This window comes from Paramormyrops kingsleyae, chromosome 23, assembly GCF_048594095.1.
Source record: "Paramormyrops kingsleyae isolate MSU_618 chromosome 23, PKINGS_0.4, whole genome shotgun sequence".
Lineage (NCBI taxonomy): Eukaryota > Metazoa > Chordata > Actinopteri > Osteoglossiformes > Mormyridae > Paramormyrops > Paramormyrops kingsleyae.
Window position 1 is genome coordinate 22,490,063 of NC_132819.1, and position 21,144 is coordinate 22,511,206.

General features: G+C 46.2%; 1 protein-coding gene across 4 annotated transcripts in view; it reads left to right on the top strand.

Annotated features, from left to right (window-relative positions):
- The first annotated feature begins 2,328 nt into the window (after positions 1 to 2,328).
- ankrd28a (ankyrin repeat domain 28a) overlaps positions 2,329 to 21,144 on the top strand; it is a 28,156-nt gene continuing 9,340 nt past the window's right edge. The window contains exons 1-9 of one of the 4 annotated variants that reach the window (XM_072706060.1): positions 2,329 to 2,588; positions 14,673 to 14,756; positions 16,779 to 16,857; positions 17,491 to 17,561; positions 19,004 to 19,204; positions 19,507 to 19,594; positions 19,685 to 19,827; positions 19,918 to 20,130; positions 20,994 to 21,072. In XM_072706060.1, the coding sequence (XP_072562161.1) occupies positions 2,562 to 2,588; positions 14,673 to 14,756; positions 16,779 to 16,857; positions 17,491 to 17,561; positions 19,004 to 19,204; positions 19,507 to 19,594; positions 19,685 to 19,827; positions 19,918 to 20,130; positions 20,994 to 21,072 (985 nt within the window). In that variant the 5' untranslated portion in view covers positions 2,329 to 2,561. Of the gene's footprint in view, positions 2,589 to 6,877; positions 12,219 to 14,672; positions 14,757 to 16,778; positions 16,858 to 17,490; positions 17,562 to 19,003; positions 19,205 to 19,506; positions 19,595 to 19,684; positions 19,828 to 19,917; positions 20,131 to 20,993; positions 21,073 to 21,144 lie in introns of those variants that run through there. The other 3 variants (XM_072706061.1, XM_072706058.1, XM_072706059.1) reach the window with 3 other exon arrangements.

Sequence of the window (21,144 nt, forward strand, 5' to 3'; positions counted from 1 at the left end):
ATTCATAACCTGTTAGATAACCTGTTTCCTACTCGTATACACTGGAGTCTTTGTAGACAAAAATATCTTGTGGTATGACATAAAATGCATTTCAGACACTTAAGGATAACGATCACCTGGGAAGACAGGTCAAACAGAAAGAGACGCACTAAGACAGGCGACGCTCGCCTGCAGGATACACTGGTACTATAGAAGAAAATTCACACGTGTGGACAAAACACAATACTGCCACCCAGTGGTTACAATAGTAATTTGTGCCTATGCGTATCCGTTTTACCGTGGCAATTTGACGACGGCCCTGAGAACTTGCCCATGAGCAGCGTTTGGAGGATGGATGAAAAGATGGAATTTAATAAATCGGAACATTCATCTTTGTTGTAATGTCAAACTTAATTAAACACGCAAGTTAATTATGCAAAGAGAGAGGTATACATGACGTAAGTAAGCAGTCCATGTGAACCCACCTCAGCACGAGTCAATGTTTTGCATTGACGACCTTCCAGCTGACAATATGTACGCGTATAAATTCACGTCGGTTTTTTTAAACTCACGTACCGCTTGTTATTCTGATATCAATATAATGTATTTACCTCATGTTGTAATTCTGTGCAATATGAAATTTGACTAAACTTATCTGAGAATGTAAGTATACATGACTTGCGTGTAGAAGAAGCAATACTAAATAATTCCACTAGGTGGCAGGGCTTCACAGCATGCAAACTCTTTATACGGAATTGAATTGTAGAGGGCAGGACACATACATCCGTTCTTTTAAAGCTGACATGCCAAACGCACCAAACCCCCTGGTATCTCACATTTCATGCCAGCAGCTGAAAAACGTTGCTAAATGCTGATTGGCAAGCACCCACGAACCCATATTGATTTTTTCATCACCTGTTAATATAGTTACTATGTTCCTTTTGCATAATTTTGCGATGCGTGGAGTTTTATGAAGCGCACACAAATCGTGTTTATTTAATAATTAATGTTCAGATGTAAGCTTCAAACAACTACACAATATAACCCTACATATTACAGTTCTCTACTGTATCGTGCAGCTTTTTTAGATAAACTTTTTAATTAATTGCTTCGTTATTATTTTGTTTTCAACTTACGTAAATTTTTAATGTTACATTTGTATTCAATTCATAGGAAGTTTATTCACTTGAGTGCTATCTTACAGAAATTCGCTAGATGGCACTCATGCTCTAAACTTTCGAACTTTATAGACGTACCTTGCAGTGTCATGTTATGTGAAGCGGTTTGCTTCTGCATGTCTGCCCGTTGGTATTTATATGTCAGTTTGTGTCTGCGCATGAACTGTCATCAGCCATTGGGCTAACTTGTTGCACTAAAGGTCAGTGTTATTCAGTGACAGTCAGAAGCTATTTTTTACTCCATCTGGAACCTGCCAGGTGCCACATCAATCATACACACTGGGTTCAAAGTCACATGCGTCCTTTTTTAAGGAAGGAGGTGGAACTAACCTTCGTGTCTTTATCAAGCGAAATGTCAGTAGGCAGTGCACTCCAATGCGAAGTCAGCAATCCAATTGTGCGGAAAAGTAATTTGGTGATAGAAATCAATAGGATGGTAATAGGAATTAATGTGGCGGTAGAAGAAACCAATTTAACGTAGGCTAAATTTATACGGTAGTATGATAAAGCAGTGTAGCGGTATGTGAAAGTCACCACTTCCGAGTTCAGTTCAGCATGGTACTTTCCCTTATGGTCTGTGGTATTAACCTAACCTGGTGTATGGTTTTCATTCAAATCACATAAATAAAAACTGACATGATGTTAACAAAATGCTTGTTTAATCACACCTAAACGGTGTATGTAACAGTAGCCCCACAATACCTCCAGACTAAAGCGTCGGGAACCCGAACCAAGTTCCTATATTGTGATTAATATAAATGTCTTGACTGCCATTTTCCCATTGATGTGTTTCGATTGAAAAATTCAAGAGACAAAAATATTGAACATCAGATTAAATTTTTTTTTAAGGATTTTAAAATATATTATGCTCTCTATATATTTCTCACAGAAGGTATTTTTAAATTTCTTATATAACCAAAATTAAACTAGGTGTTAGACTTTGACGTTTCTCCTTCTCGACTATGAAGTTATCCGTGCGTGGCACATTAAGTATGGAAGCTTGCTGGACGAGTAGCTGCAATATATCTGAGCTGGGAATAACCCTTCCGTCGAAGTAGCGGTAACTAAACCCAGTTGTTATCCCTATCACTATCAGTCCCGACACTATCTTCCCTTTATTCTCCGAATCTGGCGTCCATCAGCAGAGAACTACCAACCATCGGAAGTCTTACTGCGAGTTTAATCCGCCCTTCAGCCAATCAATGGTCTTGTAACTCCGGCGTGACCGTGGCGGTAATGTTGTGGAGTTTGTGCCTCCTGTGTTTGTCTATTTCAGGAAGGAAAGAGGAAGCCCGGGCCGAGCGCAAACTGAAATAAAGCTGGAGATATTAACCCGCGGAAGTCCGGGGGGGTTCCCCGAATCATACTGATAAATCCAGGAGCGCACCGATATCCGCATGAAACATGGTGGTTCTCAAAATCCGAGACCAGGTAGGTGGCTTGCTAACGGCTACCTCGCGCGCTAGCTGGCTAATGCTTTAATTGGCTAGGTGGCTAGCTTGGCAGGCTAGCTGCTTGTTATTTTTACTCTGAGACCTTAGCGGGTTTTGGCTTTAAAATACTTCAGGGCCAATTCGGGGAGGTATGTCTGACTAGGGAATGGTAAGGTCCGACGCGGTGTGTCACTCGCCGGCGACGATGGAGGCTCCGGGGATGAGCCTCTTGGTTAGCTGCCCAGCTAGCTGTGCCTCGCCGTAAACGGTCCGGTGGAAGGGGGTGTGCGCGCGCCGAGCTCGGCGGCTGGCCCTGGTGTCCCAATAAATGACGGGCTACGGGGACAGCAAGGAAGCGAAAGGGTCTGTGAGCACGGCCGGCGACAAAGGCCCGGCACCGGCTGTGTGCCGCTGCACCACGGCTGTCTGACTGTCCGGTTAAACTGGGCGACTTGATTTGACAGGACCCGCTGTTATAACGTGCACATGACAGGCCGTTGTGTTATGCATGCGTACAATCAACTTGCGCGCTATAATACAGATTATTTTTAAACGTGCCAGCCAAGTGAGAGATCAAGCTTGATTGATGCCTTCCGCTGCCGTTGCCATGACAAGATAATTCAGCATCCCTAGATGCCGAAGGCTCCCCCCACTGTTTGCATTGCTCATGTATACACGATGCATTTGATTGCATGATTTATATACATTGTTAGTCAAATTGTACACGTTGTTCAACAGAAATATTCTGAACCTACATTTGAATATGATGTATGCTTATTTACTTTTGTTAAGTATTTGCTTATTTTAGTCGCCATGGTTGCGGACGGTCCACTATAACAGGACCTGTGTTGCCTAAAACTAGAGTTATTTAATTTGACAGCAGGATGTAATGGGATGTATTGCTGTCCTCAGCAGTAGGTGTGTAAATAGTGGAAGATTGCCTCCTAAGCAGTTTAAACACTTAAGTATGACCACACACACACACTTGGTGTGACATTTGACTTTATTATTAACTTATAGGAAAAATGACCTTTTACAAGTTAATCTGTCACTTAATAACTTAGAGCTGACAGAATGCAGCAGAGAATCAGGTCTCCTGTATTTTCTAAAATGAGTTATTGTTTACAGTACACTGAAGAGGTCTTCCAGGTCATTTATCCAGTCAGGGATAAATGCATTCTGGGTGGACACGCCCCCTACTGACAGTTTAACCTGAAGTCATTATTTGTATCCTTGTGGGGTAGTGAGGAACCTCGAGGAGGTGCAGTGAATCACATGGGATCCATCTTGATTCCATGTGGTCAAATCTGAAGTCTGATGGTCCTTCCTGCTTTCTGTGATGGATAAGAATGATCATGGATTGAGGGTATTGATATTCTTTATGAGGAATGAATGAATTCATGCGTTCTGTAGTGTATGGGAGTATATTACATTATAAACACATCAATGTATATATGTTTACATGTGTATGTGTATTATTATTGTGTGTGTGTGTGTGTGTGTGTATATGTATATATGTGTATATATGTGTATATATGTATATATATATATATATATATATATATATATATATATATATATATATATATAATATCACACACACAACAGTGCACACACACAATCAGGAGTTTGACCAGAGAGTGAAGGAAACCCCTCAGCCTACATGTGGGACCCCTTTCAGGACAGCTGGAAATGCATCCCAGGAGGCCACCTCATGAAAATGCCTTAAGGAGAATGTAGGGTCAACCAGTGCCTGGTGCAGTTGGGGTTAAGGGCCTTGCTAAAGGGCGCAAGGGCTGGGATCACTATGCCGACCCAGCGATTTGAGTCCTCATGCACAGAATTACCCCACCCTTCAAATTGTTTTGTTTAATACTTTATTGGTCAGTGCTTAATCCATATATGTTATTTTGTAATTCTGATGTCTTTAGAATTCTATAATGTAGAGAATAAACCTTTTTATGGGTTGGTATGTCCAAATTTTTGACTGCTATTGTGATATATAAAATATCAGTTGAAGTAGTGATATTAAAATTAATGTGAAGGTTCACAAATTGTTGGGAGATTAACGTATTAGAGCTTGAGAAGCATAAAAATATAATAGACAACTATTCAAACAGGTTCCAGTGAAGTTACTTTAACGGCTGTGAGGAGACAGTATGGATATTCTTATTGGTTGGTTTAAGATTCTTACTATTCTGAAAAGAGGCCATCATCTCTTATGAGTTATTGTTTTAAATTGTCCTTGTGTGTCACTGTGTTAAGAGGCTTCTGTCATGGGGTTGTAACTCACTGCCGCTCCAGTAAAGCCTCTTCTGATTACACCATCTCACCTATTGTTTGCTAACTGATCGCAAAAAATGTAACCAAAATAGCTGGCCTTGTCTCTGAAAGAGCAGTGAAAGCAAACATAGGCTCATCCCATAAACAGAGGAGAGGGTAGCGGGGGGCTGTCTCAGGGCATCCTGTGTCTTTGATTACATTTGTCCTTAGGGGCCCATGATGTATGCAGGGGCCGCGTAGGACATGTGCGCACACATGCCGTGGTCTGACCATGGGCACTCACTCTGCCGGATGGGAGTAGGCTATGCGTGGAGAATCCGGGCCTGACGATCTTTCGCAGCCAGGGTTTGTGAATTCAGGTTGTGATTTAAAAGTCCTTTCTGAGAGATTGGAGGGCTCGACTGGCTACTGTATCTGAACTGAACATTTCGAAAGCCTGTGTCTTGCATGCAGTGTATAGTCTAGTTGTCAGTTAGGAAAGGTGCCCTTTTTCAGAGAACCATAAAAACTGCTTCCAGAGACAGACAAAATCAGATTGGGGTTGTGCTGGTTTCTGCTTTGTTTCCACTCCTATCTAATGCAGCTTGGCAAACCCGACACAAGCTGACAGTCGCTTATGTGTTGCATAGAGGGCATATAGTGTGAAATCTGTCCAATGTCAGAGACACAGATTGATTCAGTTCTCACGTTAACCGGTTCAGATGGGACAGAGCTCAGGCCTGAACCCAAGAGTTGGCCCTGCATGGTGATTCAGTTATTGATGGTAACCACAAAGATTTGAATCTTGCTGTGGGGTTATGGTGTGCTGTTGGTTAGCAGGTTTACTTCACTGATCATTTGTTATTGTATTGGTAGAACTGCTCATTATTCACCCTGGTTTTCACCAGTGTTGTGTCTGCGTCATCCTCTAGAGGGCATCTGCTTTCTCTCTTAGAGCCTGAAACCGCTGACATAATCACAATGTGATATAATATAAATCTTATGATGTGGGGGTGTATGTTTGAGAACTGTGTTTTGTGCCACCCCCAGACCTGTTCCCATACGAACTGTTCCACCCCCAATACCCAGGGAACACTTATTATTTAATTGAATCATCTTTTTGCTAAAATGCCTTACTGAGTACATTTTTAGCCATACAGAGTTGAGCCCAAGCCATTATACAGGAACATGATAGGTAGAATGTTTTCAAATGGTGCTTGGTTATTTATGTTTCGTATTTTAATCCTTTGACGCTTTTCCCTCCTGCTTTCTAGATATATGGGTTGTTCCCCATTTCTTTCAGGAGTCTGCTTACTGGCCTCCTTATCTCTCGCTTCCGCAGTAAAAGCTCTGCTCGGTTTGTCAGCCCTGGCGTTAAACAGTTACAGCCGGCCCGTCCGTGCTGCGCTCTGACCAGCCGAATGGCGGTGCCCCATCTGTCGACTGAAGCGTATCTGCATGTCAGTGCAGAGCTGCCAGTTTATATCGGAATACCAGACGGGACAGATATAGGGGTCAGTGTGTAGCTTCTGTTTACATGATCTGTATCTCAGACTGGGACTGTTTGGCTTAGGATATTGTCCATCGGTGAGGCAGGGGAGTATCCTGAATGCACACCTTCTTCTTTGTCTCAGGTCTTAGGGAAGAGGGATAGACTATGCCTAGTTAAGTTCCTCAGGGCCTCGGATAGGATGGAGTGCGAGGCGCAGGCTCTGCCAAGCGTGACCTGCCAAACCCACTGTTACATCCATTAAAAAAAATCTATTTCATATGTTCTGCTATTCTGTCTGTCCATCTGCCCTTTCCCATAAATTGCATAAACACTGTTCTGTGCAGTTTTGATGATAGAAATGGCTTTGTTCATGTAAAAGAAGTGTGTTTGTCTTTGTGTTCACTTTTGATTATTCACCTTTTCTCATAGATCCAGCGCATCATTTTTGTGGCTTAGGTTTCTCCTTCCTAAAACAATGGAAGGACATCCAATGTCACCCCCCCCCCCCCCCAAGGCTTTTGCTTGCTATTCAAGGTAGCCAGCTCAAAAGTACTTGTTAATTTATTGAACACTGCCTTGAACATGCGATTGAAATGCTTAGATGTAATAGAACAGCTTGTAGAATTTTCCTTTCATGTACGTGGAGTCCATCTGGTTTACGGTTTCTGCCGTTTGGTGAAATCCCTCCTCCCCACAATTATAATGTGGCATCATACCTACATACATTTTTACAGTTATTATGCTTGGGACTTAGTTTGCCACATTTGTGGCAGATTTAGCCCACAGCCCATTGTTTGTAATACAACAGTAGGCTTTCCAGCAGGGATTGCTGCTAGAATTTGTTTGGCTTGTGTGCGAGTACAAGGTCCAGGTTGTTTAATAGAAAAGGTATGAAAATTGCAAAAGACTAGAAAGTGTCGAGGAAGTGGAGGGCACCACATTTGGCAGAAGTGTTTCTGGATAAAATCACAATAAAGCATCTAAGAATTTCAGTCCAGTGGGTCCATTTTGGCCAATTTGGTGTGGATCCAAAGCTATCTGGATCAGTACCTCCTTTGTTATACTGTGTGATCCATCCTCTGCTGTGTTTTGGAGGTGCGCCTTTGCACTCTGTAGCCGGTTTTGTTCCTTAACTTCAGCACAATCTTGACTAGAGCCTTGAGTCCCTGGGGTCGTGTGCCCACGTCCACATGTGTAGGAGTAGTGTGGTAAAGTGGTGGATCTTTGTTATTTTCAAGCTTTGACCTGCAGTTGTTTTTACGTTATCAACAGACAGAATGGTTTCACCATGTTTTTATGACCCCTTGCATTGTTACAAAGGGTCTCCAGACTATTTATAGGGTTTCACTCTTGGAAGCTTTCTGTTCTATTGCATTTCTCCGTTAGGTGGCTATAAATGAACAGATCATTGTTCTCTGTGTTCGGTCTCTGGCTTTCTGGCCTTGGTGTTGATGTAATAAGCACTGACCTTTATTATCGGAGGCAGGGCTCTTCATTTCCAGATCACCGGAGCTCCCCGATTAGGACCAAGAATATTAACAATTTCTCCAGAATACAATGGCTGCTGAGCACTTTTGTGTTCTGCCGAGTTGGTGGAAATTAGCGGGAGAACATTTCAAACTGGATTTAAGGAAGCACTTCTTTACACAGTGTGTAGTCAGAGTATGGAATAGTCTTCCTGATAACATAGTGCAAGCTGAATCCTTGGGTTCCTTTAAATCAGAGCTAGATAAGATTTTAACAACTCTGAGCTATTAGTTAAGTTCTCCCCAAGCGAGCTCGATGGACCGAATGGCCTCCTCTCATTTGTATAGTTCTTATGTTCTTATGACTCACCCCATTGGTGCTCAAGAATTATGCATGGCACATTAAAAAAATCACACACATGGGTTATACAGTGTGTCATTTTTGACTAGGCAAACTTGTGGGCAATTTGCGAGCATCATTTAACCCAAAGGTAGGCAACCCTGATCCTGCAGTTCATCCTGAGCTTGAAGTAATGATTGTCCAATAACAGTTTAGCTAAGGAGCATTCCTATTGGATAATCATGACTTCTAGCTTAAGTTAACCCAGCTAAGTGAGAAATGGTGCTTTGTGGAACACCCCCCAGGTAGGTAAGAGAACCTGCTGGGTGTCCGTGTCAGCTGATGCTCTTCAGCTAATTTTATTGGTCGTTCATATAGAAAGCAGAAATTTTTAAGCCATACTTACATTGCATATGCAAGAAAGAATGATAACCACCAGGAAAAAGGGAGCAAATCTAGTTCAATACTGGAGTTCTTTTAAGGCTCCCGACCTAAAAAACAAAAAGTCTATGACTGAAAAACTCACTATAATTCGGCTGATCGGCTGTCAGTGATGTTCGATGTAGCTGCAAATACAGTGCGAATGAATGATTCATCATGCTTGGAAGGAGACTGCTCCTCGCAGACTGGTACCAATGAAATCAAGCAGTCCAATAAGAAAAAGACTAGGTTAGAGATCGTTTCATAGTTCATAGTTGAGGGAATATTCATGGTTAGAATATGATTGGAAGACAAGCACCCATATTAGATATGCTGACTGTAGAGACCATTAACAGGCTGTGGTTGCTGAATCCCTGACTGGGTCTTTAGTGTGCTGTGGCTAAAGTAATGAATGAAGACGAGGTGGCGGTTTTATGTACATTGGAAGTTGCCTTCTGGATAGCAAATAAGGATCTAGCAATAACTAAATTTGAAAGCCTTGTTGCCCCTGTTGAACCAATTGAACTGTCCTGATATCTCTCTGACTGTGGGCGAGACCGTGAGATGCACCTCTGAAGAAGCAGCAGAAAAGTTCAGCCAATCTCTTGCACATATTGTCCCAAAGAAGGTTGAAGGTAATCACCCTCTCTCCAGTTGTCTGTCTACTGTATGATGAAACTATGGATATATCTTTTACCAAGAAACTGCGTATGTATTGTACAGTTATAGATGAGAAGCTGAGGAAAATATTCCAGTGCAATTGCTTCAAGTGTATATATGTTGAATCTGGTGAAGATTTTGCAGTTTAAAGTTCAGAGTTCAGCCGTAGTATCTTAGTGGATGGATGGATGGATGGATGCTTTATTGTCATTGTAAGTACAATGAGATTTAGTTTGGAACGCACCAGCAGATGCACAGTATATTTACAATTAAATAGATTCTGAAGCAAAAATAGAATCTATTAGTAGTATGCATATAAAAAGTATTCATAATATTAATGTGACGTTGATACAATTAACAGCCTTTGGAGATAAAAATGGCAGTAGACTTATTGAAAAACATGCAGAACTGTAAGAGAAATATGAAATATAAAATTTACGTTTTGGCTTTTTTGAAAATGTTTGCCTGGCCACTCGGCCCTATGTTTGGAAAACCTTGCCAGATCACTGCTTTTCATTTTAACCAAAACCAGGGCGTAATGTCAACACTGCACAGTCCCGCTTGCCGCACTTGGTGTGTCTTTGCACTCAGAGACCAAAAAGTAGGTCTAGTTTAATTTTTTCAGTCTTAATTATCATCCAGTTTTACATATTATTGCAGTGGCTCTTTTGGTTACCAGAGTGATGATGCTGTGAGGACCCGTGCTGTCAGATCATAGGCCTGTTTGAAATGGCATACTGAGGCCTCTGGAATCTGTTTATGTTCCAGCTTGTTAAGGTGTGGTGCCATCTGGTTTAGACCTAGAGGGGTGTGTGTCTGTGTCTGTATCTGTGTCTGTATGCATGTGCTTGTCATGGGAGCCAGTTTATGAATCCAGTACGTGCTGTTTGATGTTTATCTTTGTGCTTGTGAAAAGATGGCTAGTGTTGATGGTGGTGTCACCATAATGACCTGCAAGTTACTGATACTCATTTATAATGTCTGTCAGTGGCTCTTGGTCAATGTCTCTTGGGTCAGTATCTCCTGGGTCCTCCCAACGGCTGACATTTGAAGATCAATACATCTCACGCATCAGCTACAAACTGGACAAACTTGACACAGAGCCTCCAGTTCCTCATTAAGGAGGAAGCTGAATAGTCCAGACAACATATTGTTAGCGTTTTAAGTAGGTTCTCTAACGTAAACAAAACGGAGCCTTAGCTGGCTGGTTCGTGGGCTGATTTATGCGTCATTCTGGTCTCGTTTCTGAAGAGCTGCAGGCCCCTAAAAATTGCCGATGTCTCAGTAGGGGCAACAGTGGTAACAGCCTGCAACGAGGCCCTGATTCACTCAAGTAAAATGTCCCCTATAAGGTGGGGGGGGAACACAAAGCTGCTTAACATAAAGCAATGTGAGCGATTCCCTTTCATCTTTGCACGAAGACACTCGTGATGTATGGAAGTGCAGTGGATTTACAGTGGAGACACTGGATGAATGGTCCCAGGATGGTCATTGGGGGGCACATTGCAGATGCGGGGCGGGAGGTGGGGGAGAGACAGCTGAGGCAGGTTTGTCGTGCAGAGATAATTGTGCTGTTGGAGGTTGTTGGCGTCTGGGAAGAATCCAGTGGAAAGTTAATGGGTTTCTGTGGCTGCCTGGAATGTTCCGCCCCTCTCTTTCATATGCTGGTAGTTAGATGTGGGAGGGGGGCTAACCCCCCCCCCCCCCTTCAGAACAGTGTCTGTCTGTTCCAGTTTGCAGTGGGAGAAACAACCCCAGCCATTTTCTCAATTACAGACTGTTATTTGTATTGCTTGCCGGAACCCTTCTGCCAGACCATAGGTCTACCTCTGAGCATGATGGGATATTTTAAAGGCACACTCCACCAGAACGCCGGGGATGGCTGAGGATCAGGTCATTCGTTGCACATTGAGCAGTGCAGCTTTCACTTTGCTCATCGATCAGAAAGCTCCCCCACCCCCGGCTCTTTCTTGCTTTCCCTTTCGAGCATCCCAGGAGCTTCTGTTCTCAGGAGCCTGCAGTGTGCCTCCGGGGGAGGGGGAGCTGTGTTATTTAAGCCTGTCAGGTGGGAGGTGACCTCAAAGAGGCTACATCGCAACTGCAGAGCGACCTTGCGTGTGCAATCCTGACGCTGACAAATGTGATCAGCGCTTGTTTGTGACTGCTGCCCTGCTTCCGTTAGCACTCTCTTCCACTCTCTCTCCTCATCTCTCTACTCCTCCTCCTCCTCCTCTCTCTCTCCTGTCCTTCTCTCTCTGTCCTCTTTTTCCTCCTCCTCTCTTTCCCTCTCTGTCCCTCTCTCTCTTTCTCCTGTCCTCCTCTCTTCATTTTCCTCCTCCTCTTTCCCTCTCTGTCCCTCTCACTCGTTCTCCTGCCTTCTCTGTGTCCTCGTTTTCCTCTTTCTCTCTCTTTATCCCTCTCTGTTCCTCTCCCTCTTTCCTTCTGTCTCGCTCTCTTTCTCTCCCCCCCCACCCCTCTCTCTGCCTCTCTCTCACCGGTGTCCTGTTTCTTCACGGCTAAAGGGTTCTCCTGTCACCTGCTGTGCTGATTGTTTGTGTTTGTGTGTGTGTGTGTCCGTGCGTGCGTGTGGGATCAGTCGGCCTCTGTGAACGGTGTGCTCAAACCCCTCCCCTCCATGCGGGATTGAAGGGAACACAGGAAGAGCTTTGTTGTAGTAGTCAGCTCGATCGCTGGGCTCCAGCCAAAGTGCTGCTTTCAGCAGCTCTTGCTCCGGATGAATGGAGGACGGCCATCGCGCGCCGACTCTCACCGTCGTCCAGGCTGATTGGGGGGCTGCCTGCGCACCCCTGCGTGGATTCGGCAGCATCGCGCGGGCATGCGGCTCCGCGGCGGAAGGGGCGGATGAGCCGCGTGTGCATCGTGGTCCTGGAGGAGGAGGAGGAAGTGGAGCCCTCCTCCTTTCGCTCCAGAGAGCCTCCAGCACGCTCTCCCCAGCACGGTTCTGACGCAGACTCCGCACAAGCCAAGGTGAGCAAGGAGAGATTGCACACGCTTTCAGGGTGCATCGCACTGCACCAGTGCATGGCACTGTGAATAGATCCCGGTGTCGTTTTACCACTGTCCGCAACCAGCTCCAGTGTTTCTCCATAATTAGAATTATAGCCGTTCAGGAATGGGCTGTCTCGTATTTAAAAGCCTGGACTTGGTTCTCTTGGTCAAAGCGTATGTTAATATTCTGATCAGGAATCAAGGTGATGTTCATGTTACGATCAGGTTTGCGTCCTGGCCGGCGTAGTGTTGATCCTCCTCGTTGTTCTGAGGGAGCTTCATTTAGACACGCTCCTCTCACCAAATCGGCTGTCTTAGGGTTGGCAGTAATGCACCGTTAGCCACCTTCGCGTAGCCTGCTACCAGTAGCATTAGTGAGGATCTTCACGGCACCATGGTGCGGGCAAGGAGATAGATGTGTCCATGACAGCGTCCCCCTGGGGCGGAGGTGTTCAGTGCACACGTGAGGGGATTGCAAACGGGCTTCTGGGAACATATGTTGACAGGACAGCTGTCCGGCCACCTGCCCTGTAAGCGGATGACACCCATCCCCCACAGAACAGGGTCCCTATACGTTTTTGCGGACTAATTGGACCCCCAGACTCATAAGACTTCATTGTTACCCTTTAGTAGGATTTTGCTACTTAACCTCCACCGTTTTTAAATCAAAAATGATTTGTGGTTCTTGTCCCTTGGGTTTGATCTGCAGGGGAAGGTTGAGTTTGTATTGCCAGTAGAAATTGATGCGTCCAGTTTGTATTTGGTGTGGAGCATGTCTCAGTACGCCAGCCACGATGACGGCCATCATGTGTTACTGTGGATCGTGGCCAAAGGCAAGGAGCTGTTCAGCTAGGCTGGTTTTGAAGCTCAACGTTCAGCCACATTTCTGCTGAATTAAGGGCATTTGAACACTGTGTGCTCTGCAGTCAGGTTCCATGTGTCTCTGACGTACAAGCGAGCACACACACACACACACACACACACAAACGCAAAGTCAGCAGTGACAGGAGAATTCCACTAATGCCCTGTGAGTAAAAGCTCACAGACTGCAGGTCTGGAATAAATCATTGTGGCTGATTAACACCGAACTGAGCTGATCCTCCTGCCAAAGGCACGGAGTGTTATGGTGGGATGGGGGGGGGGGTGCAGGCTTAGGTGCGAGGCGCTTTATTTATGGCAAAAAGGAAGCACAAGGAGGTGCTGTAGCTCAAGGCAGGGAGCTTGAGGACTGTGCCGGGTCCTGGGGTGGAGTCGTAGCATACGAGTGGGACACAACCCCACCCCACTGTCATGTCGCAGCGTTTGTAAACCGCCTGTCTTCTTCAGGATGCATTTTGATAATGGAGCGTGTAGAAATCAAAACCGAGACGTCTAATGATGCCCGACAGAGTAACGCTGGGATCTCCTGTGACAGCGGAGCACGTTGGCGCAGTCAGCCGGCCTGCAGGGTGCGCTGTTGCGCAAAGGCCGTGCTGGGCTGATTTACTGTGTGATCCTGCGTTCGTCACAGAGAAGAACCGCAGTCGAGCTCATCTCGCCACTGCCTGGAATGTGATTCAGGGGAGCTGGCAGGGGACCTGCTGCAGGGGCACCTTGTGTCTGTCTGTAGAGCCTTTGTTGATTATTAATATTACAGTAACTCTACGTTTCTCCCCAATTTGATAACATGAAGTCATTGTAAAAAAGAGCAGCAAATTCGTTTGGCCCCCCAACTGAGCTCAGATGAAGAATAGTACTGATCTTTTTTTTTTTTTTTTTTTTTAATAGTACTGATCTTGTGGAAAATGCCTTTTGCCCCTGATGTTTCACTTCATTTATAAATTAACAGTCTGAGAAAGCCAGCCTGCTATGGGCTTCAGCCCCATGGGCAGATTGTAGGAGCTTGTTGCTGTCATGGCGGATGTTTTCCTGTGTGATTCATCGCTGGGGATTTTACTCCCTGTGGCTCTGACTGATTCTGACCAACCCACTCACTGCTGTATCACCTTCAAATGAATCCCTTTAGCTTTCACCTATTCAGCTGCAGATAAACCTGCTTAACTATTAATTTGTGGTACAAGCCGTTTTAAATACATGATCTTTAAATTCCAGGTGTGACACCTGATTATTATTTCATTTGATGTGTAATTAAAAACATTTTGTTCTGTGCCTGTCACTATCTTTGACCACAAAAACTGTAGAGCTTTTTATAGCTGGTGAAGGAATTTTCCCCACTTTCTGTGAGTGTCTTTGTGCAGCATGGTGGGGGGGGGGTTGTTTTTGTTGCCATCTACTTTCCGTTCTGTAAAGGGTGACTGATAGCAGAACTAAATGGCCGATAAGCCTAGAAGGTTTGGATTAGTATTTCTGCACAACACCCACCGCAGCAGGATAGAAACACACTCCCACAGAACGTAAAAACCATGAACTCTTCTCTCTCTCTCTCCTTTTCAGCCTTCACTCCTGAAAGCTATTTTTAATGTGGATCCCGATGAAGTCCGCTCCCTGATATTCAAGAAGGAAGATGTCAATGTACAGGTAACGTTCTCTTCATCACTTAAGCCACACCTCGCTGTCTTCTGCTGAAAATATCCAAATATAATTGCCATGTGTCATTTTATTTCTGTGCTTTGCTGAGAGGTATTTACTCTGTGTGTGCATATGTTAGAGAGCCATGGTCACACCAGGGGAAATAGGTCACTCTATATCTTCCAAAACCCACTTCTGCTAAAGTGTAAACCTTAGAAGGAGTCTTGTGTTTATCTCTCCAGTCAGTCTTCAATAGACTAGAGTGATGTATAGCTTGGCAGGTTAGGGCTCCAGGCTGGTATCTGGTTGTGGGTTTCAGTCCCGTACGCAGAGGAGGGTTGGGCCCTTGAGGATGCGCCTTAACTCCAAGGCTGCTGAACGTTGGCTGATCCTGTTCTCTGACCCCAGACTTGCTCTCACCTTTAAATACATGTGTGTCTGTGCCTCTCCTGGAGAGCAGAAGGGGGTACGAGGGGAAAATACTCAATGACCCCCCAGAGATGGATAAATCACTTGCGTTGTGTTATATTATAGTCAGTCTGTAGTGCAGGGCTTGGGGGGGTGACCTTGGTTACAGTCTCCTGGTTACTGCGCAGGTGTAGAGGTGTGCAAACATTCCCCAATGAGTTCCTTGGTGAAGTGAGCTCTGTATGACTAAAGATGTGAGCTCAGGGTAACTGCACAGGGTAATTGGATGCATTTTGAAGAACATTCTCCTCTGTAAAGTCTTTCGCTGGAGACTGGGTTACCCTTTTCTCCCCTCTGGTCAGTCTCCTCCATTTCTGGGCCGGAAAAGTGTGCTGACATCTTTGATATGACTGGAGGAAGAAGTAAGAATATATATTTGGTCAGATCTATTTGGCCTTTGCTAAGCGGCAGTGTGACTGTAAAGTGTAATTCGGTTCTCGGCCGCTACTGTATAAACACTATTTTGGCTGTATTGGACTAACCAAGGCTCTATTGGCTTAGATGGTTAGCATTGTTTAGAGGAGGTCTGTGCACTGGGTTCTTATTGTCGAATGCGGGTGTAAAGTTTTCTTTCAGAGTTAAAACCATGTATGCAACCATGGAATATTCTGCTATTTTAAGCACCTGAAATAACAGACCCAATGTACATAAATGGAAGTCAGATGTTTTTAAACATTTGTGATTTTATGGGCAGTTCGGTCTCGGAATCTCTATAACTGCATAATTCTTTTTTTTTTTCCTTATGAGTTCTATTAGACGGAATTCCTGAGCCAAAGGGCCTTGTGAATGTAAATGTTGACCCCAAAGGAGGGGTTTGCCTGCCCCGATGAGAATAAACCCTGCACGCTGTGTGCAGAGCTCTGTGCTCCAGCACCTGGCAGCCAGCCTCGGCCGGGTCCATCATCGTCCAAACGACGGGCATCCCGTCTTTTGCTCGTCAGCTCCTTCACCGCTCAGCCCTGGCTTCGAGGAAACATCCTCCTCAGTAAATCAGGCTCTTGTAAACACCACAACAGAATGTTACGATCACTTTTGTTGCTGCTGCCAGCACAGTAGTTTGTGCTGTTCCGTTCACAGCCCCTTTCCCCCTCCAGCCTTTCCTCAATGGCTTAGCGTTGCCATGGCTTCCTGGACTCCCATTTAAAAATGCTGCAATTCATCTTAGTTTTTCTAGAAACTGTCGTAGATACATGAACTTACTTTGGTCATTAGACCTGAATTTCTGCTGAATAGGTATTTAAGTATGAGTTAATTATGATTATACAACACCCACATGGGTGTTAAAATGCTAGTGTTATCACTCTGTTATCATGGGTTATTATGGGCTGCCAATAACGTTTGTGAAAAGTTCCAGAATTGCTGTAGACCACTATCCTGGTCCTTGTTTTTCCTTCTCCTCATTCTCTCACTCCTTGAGCTGTGAAGTCGCGTCTAAGTTACCGTTGGCCCACTTTCTGCGCCTTTCTGGCCCTGGCTGAACACCTGCATCTATTTGGCCCCGGTCCATATGGACCTGCTCATGAAAGAGCAGAGCTCCCTTATACAGCGTCTCTGTCTTCGCAGGACAACGAGAAGAGGACACCTCTGCACGCCGCCGCATACCTGGGCGACTCGGAGATCATCGAGCTGCTGATCATGTCAGGTGTGTCCCTGCGGGGAGGTGAAGCAGCCCGTCTTCATGACGCCTGGGTCATGTGGTTGGTCTTAAGAGGCATTGGTTGCAGACCAGGGCTATCCACAATGTCCCTGTCCAGTGTGAACTGCCCCCCCTCCCCCCCCACCATCCCAGGAATGGTGACATGAAGTGTGACGGGTACAGCTTTCAGTTTCTTAGAAAATGGGGCTGTAGTGTTGTGTCCTGCACAGGGCACTCTTTACTGCCTGAGATTGTGTCAACAGCTGCTTGTGCCTGTTCACCAGCACGTGCTCTTAGCAAGGCCTGTCGGAGAGCTTCCCGTGCATGTGTGCGTGTATACATATATAAAATACATATATAAATGTCTCCACAGCTGGGTGCTCATTGTCTACTCCATTACCTTTGTCCCAAATTATTAGTACTGCCCATTCTAACACTGGGGTGCTGTGTCTGAGGTTAGGTGCCAGATGGATTTGCTTTGGTTTTCCTAAAAACCGTCACTGTTAGGTTATGTTTCAGCTGTGGTTTGTCTGTAATACGACAATTTACTCGGCTTGTAGTGTTGTTGTTCTGTTTTGTTTTTTGTGTTTTTTTATGGAGATTTTCTGTCACCCCTTCCATTCCCTTCCCCCCTTCCAGGAGCGAGAGTAAATGCCAAAGATAACAAGTGGCTGACTCCGCTGCACCGGGCCGTGGCATCCTGCTGTGAGGTATTTCCGTTGGTCTGTTTGCACGCATGCACGTGCACACGCGCGCACACACAAGGTCACATTATCAGCCCTCATTTCGAAAGATCAGTGAATTATGTGTTACTCAACACAAGCCTCTGTGCAGCTGTCATATCTTGATCATTGACCCGGCTACTGTTGCCAAAACTCAACACTCAACATTTTTGGTGACATTGGACAGAGAAAGTGAGCTCTGTAGGTCATACAACCGAGCCGCCTGCCTTGTTTTCTACTTCCTGGTTGTTTCTGAGATCTTTAGCTTATCTCAGCTTCATGTATATTTTAAAGCTCTTTGGCATTTGTTGAGATCCTGCAAGGTCTAGTTTATGTTAAATTTCTCATCGTCCTCTTAGGTGAGTCTCGGACACCTCCAGCCCTTTTCGGGTTTGATGTTCTCCGCCCTGCTCATACCCCGAGGGGCTGACTAGTGCAGACAGGAATTTGAATTCGCTCTAAGACAGTGTTTTTTCCATCATTCTCTTAGCTCTTCTTTAAAGTTTACTGTTTGACCCAGATCCGACAGCACCGGCTCGCTGCCGCAGGTTCTTCTGGAGCCCTTGCTGTGACATTGTGGGTATTTAAAGCCCATCTTGAGCCCGTTCCTCATACGGACCTGTTATGCGCTGCTGGTGCTCTGATTTTCCCAAAGGCACCAAAACACATGGAAATTGTGTAGGAGCTTTCTGCTCAAGATGATTCCAGCATCCTGGTTCTTGCATGTTTTTGTTTATCGATTTACCTGTTGTGCGTATTTCCAAAAGTATATATTCAGCACTCCATGTTCTGTTTTGTAATGAGTTTGTAGGGCTTTCATAAATGCTTTGTAGCTTTAACACATGCTTTGTAATGTTTGAGAATGGAACATGCCCTGGAGCAAGCAGTAGGACTTGGCATTGAAAATGGGGAAGTAGCCGTGTGTTGATTCTCACCTCCTGCCCGACAGTTGGGGTTGGAGGGGAACCTCTAGCTGTGGGTGTCAACGTCCCCCTCCTCAGGGCCCCTGAGCTGTCGTTGTAGGGGAGTTACTAACTAGGCTCAGTTTTAGCAGTCATGTAGGGGTCATTTATTGGATTTTTGGATATACCATGGGAAGTACTTTTTATAATACTATAAAGTAGTGTGTCGTCTTGCTCTTCCCTCCGGAGCGTGCTCAATGTACGTCGAAGCAGGCCGCTTGGGCCTGAGGCTGGGGGGGGGGGGCACTGTGCTGTTCTGTCAGTTCAGACTCACTGTTTCTCTCTGCCTTCGAATGAGGTCACACTCGCAGGTGATGCATCTCTCCATCCTGTATCTGAGAGTGTCCGAGTACTCTGATTGGCTGATTCGCACGCTTCTCCGGTCTCCCACCCCGGAGCCCATCCACTTAGCCGGAACGGGAGTCATGTGCCACCTGATCTCCCTCCCTTGTCCCCTCGTGTTCCCAGGAGGCCGTGAAGGTACTGTTGAAGCACTCAGCCGATGTCAACGCACGGGACAAGAACTGGCAGACGCCACTGCACGTAGCTGCAGCCAACAAGGCAGTGCACTGCGCAGAGGAGTTGGTGCCGCAGCTCAGCAATGTCAACGTGTCGGACCGCGCGGGCAGGACCGCCCTGCACCACGCCGCCTTCAGTGGCCACCTGGAGGTCAGTCCCATTCCTGTGGGGACTTCCCAGGGTAGCGGGCTCAGGAGGGAATCCCGCACTGTCATCTCCCTGACAGGAGGGGGCGCTGATAGGCCCGACTCACTCACCCAGCCGATACAGACGGGTTTTTTGGGTGCTGACATTCAGCTCCCCCCATCCCTCTTGTCAGGAGCTGACCTGCAGATGGCTTGCTGGGGGCTTTTTGACAGCCCCAAACCTCACGCCATTAGTGCGGAGTTAAGCCGCTTGCTGTCACATGCAGACACTCTGTATTCAGTGTAAGTCTCCCGTCTCCTTGGTAGATGGTGAAACTGCTACTTTCCAGAGGTGCCAACATTAATGCCTTTGACAAGAAGGAGCGCCGGGCGATCCACTGGGCTGCCTATATGGGTGAGGAGTCTGGTGCTGCCTGTTAGAACTTCAGTTGGCCTTGGGGTGGCCCTGTCTGACAGGGGGCCCTGAATGGTTTCTGGCTTTCAGGCCATATAGAGGTGGTGAAGCTCCTGGTGAATCATGGCGCCGAGGTGACCTGCAAGGACAAGAAGGCGTACACCCCCCTCCATGCGGCCGCATCCAGCGGCATGATCAGCGTGGTCAAGTTCCTGCTGGACCTGGGGGTGGATGTGAGTGCCGCCCCTCGCCCCCCCACCACCCACTAAAATGAGCGTGACCTCCGAAGGTCCCTCCCAACCCACCTCGTCTCCCTGTTCCAGATCAATGAGCCGAATGCATACGGCAACACGCCGCTCCACGTGGCCTGCTACAACGGGCAGGATGTGGTCGTCAATGAGCTCATCGATTCTGGGGCCAACGTCAACCAGGTGAACGAGAAGGGCTTTGCGCCGCTGCACTTCACAGCGGCCTCGCGACACGGGGCGCTCTGCCTGGAGCTGCTCGTCAGCAACGGCGCCGATGTCAACATCAAGGTACGCCACTGCTGTCTGGCAGGACGGTGTCTCTCACAGGAAATGACCTCATCATCATTACTTCTTGTGAGACTTTTAGGGTGTTTCTCAATACCAAATACGCCACGATCGTACGTGTTGTCTTGACAAGACCGGTCTTGCTAACTTGCCTCCCAAGAACGAACATTGGGGCGCAATGAATCGTGGGATTGTTCTCATTTGGCTGGGATGCAACTAATGTACCCTTGATATCTGGGGCGGAGTAAGGACAACATCTGGGAATTTTTACTGTCCTCTGTGCTTCTGTGCTTAGTATTGGGACTGGTCTTTGGCAATGGAAGATGATGTAAGACGGGTGCATGAGAACACAAGTACGGTGAAGTACGCATATTGAGAAACACCCTACAAGTCTCTGGAAAGGAAACCGTGTGACCTCATGCAGCTGGGTCAGGAGAACATCAGCTTCAGCTGCCCTAGAATAGGAGCCCCTGGGTGTCTATCGGCAAACTCTTAGCCTGATCGCTCAGGTAATGAGGACAGGGCTTCCCGATCCCAAAAGGGCCCATTGGATATTGGCTTTTCCTAGTAGCAGCAGTATAACTACACAAAAGGACGATTCTGGCACCGACCTGAGGACTTGTGATTGAACATTTTTACTGATTTTGTACAGGTGGAAAGTAGGTAGGGGGAATAGGTACAAATCTCTGACTGGCACATTGTACTGTTACCACACATCCGTTCCTGATTGGGCACAGCATCATACTGCATGTTTCTGGTTGGGCGCCGAATGTCATGGCATGTCCCTTATTGGGCACCGAATGGCACGGCAGGTCCCTGATTGGGTGCAGTGGCATGGCACTCATGCTGGATTTTTTTCTCTCCAGAGTAAAGATGGGAAGACTCCTCTGCACATGACCGCCATCCATGGCCGGTTTTCCAGATCCCAGGCCATCATTCAGAACGGTAAAGTCGCCCTTGAGCCGTCATCCCCCCTCCATCCTCTAGGCGGGGCACAGGTCCTGTGTTTCTAATGCT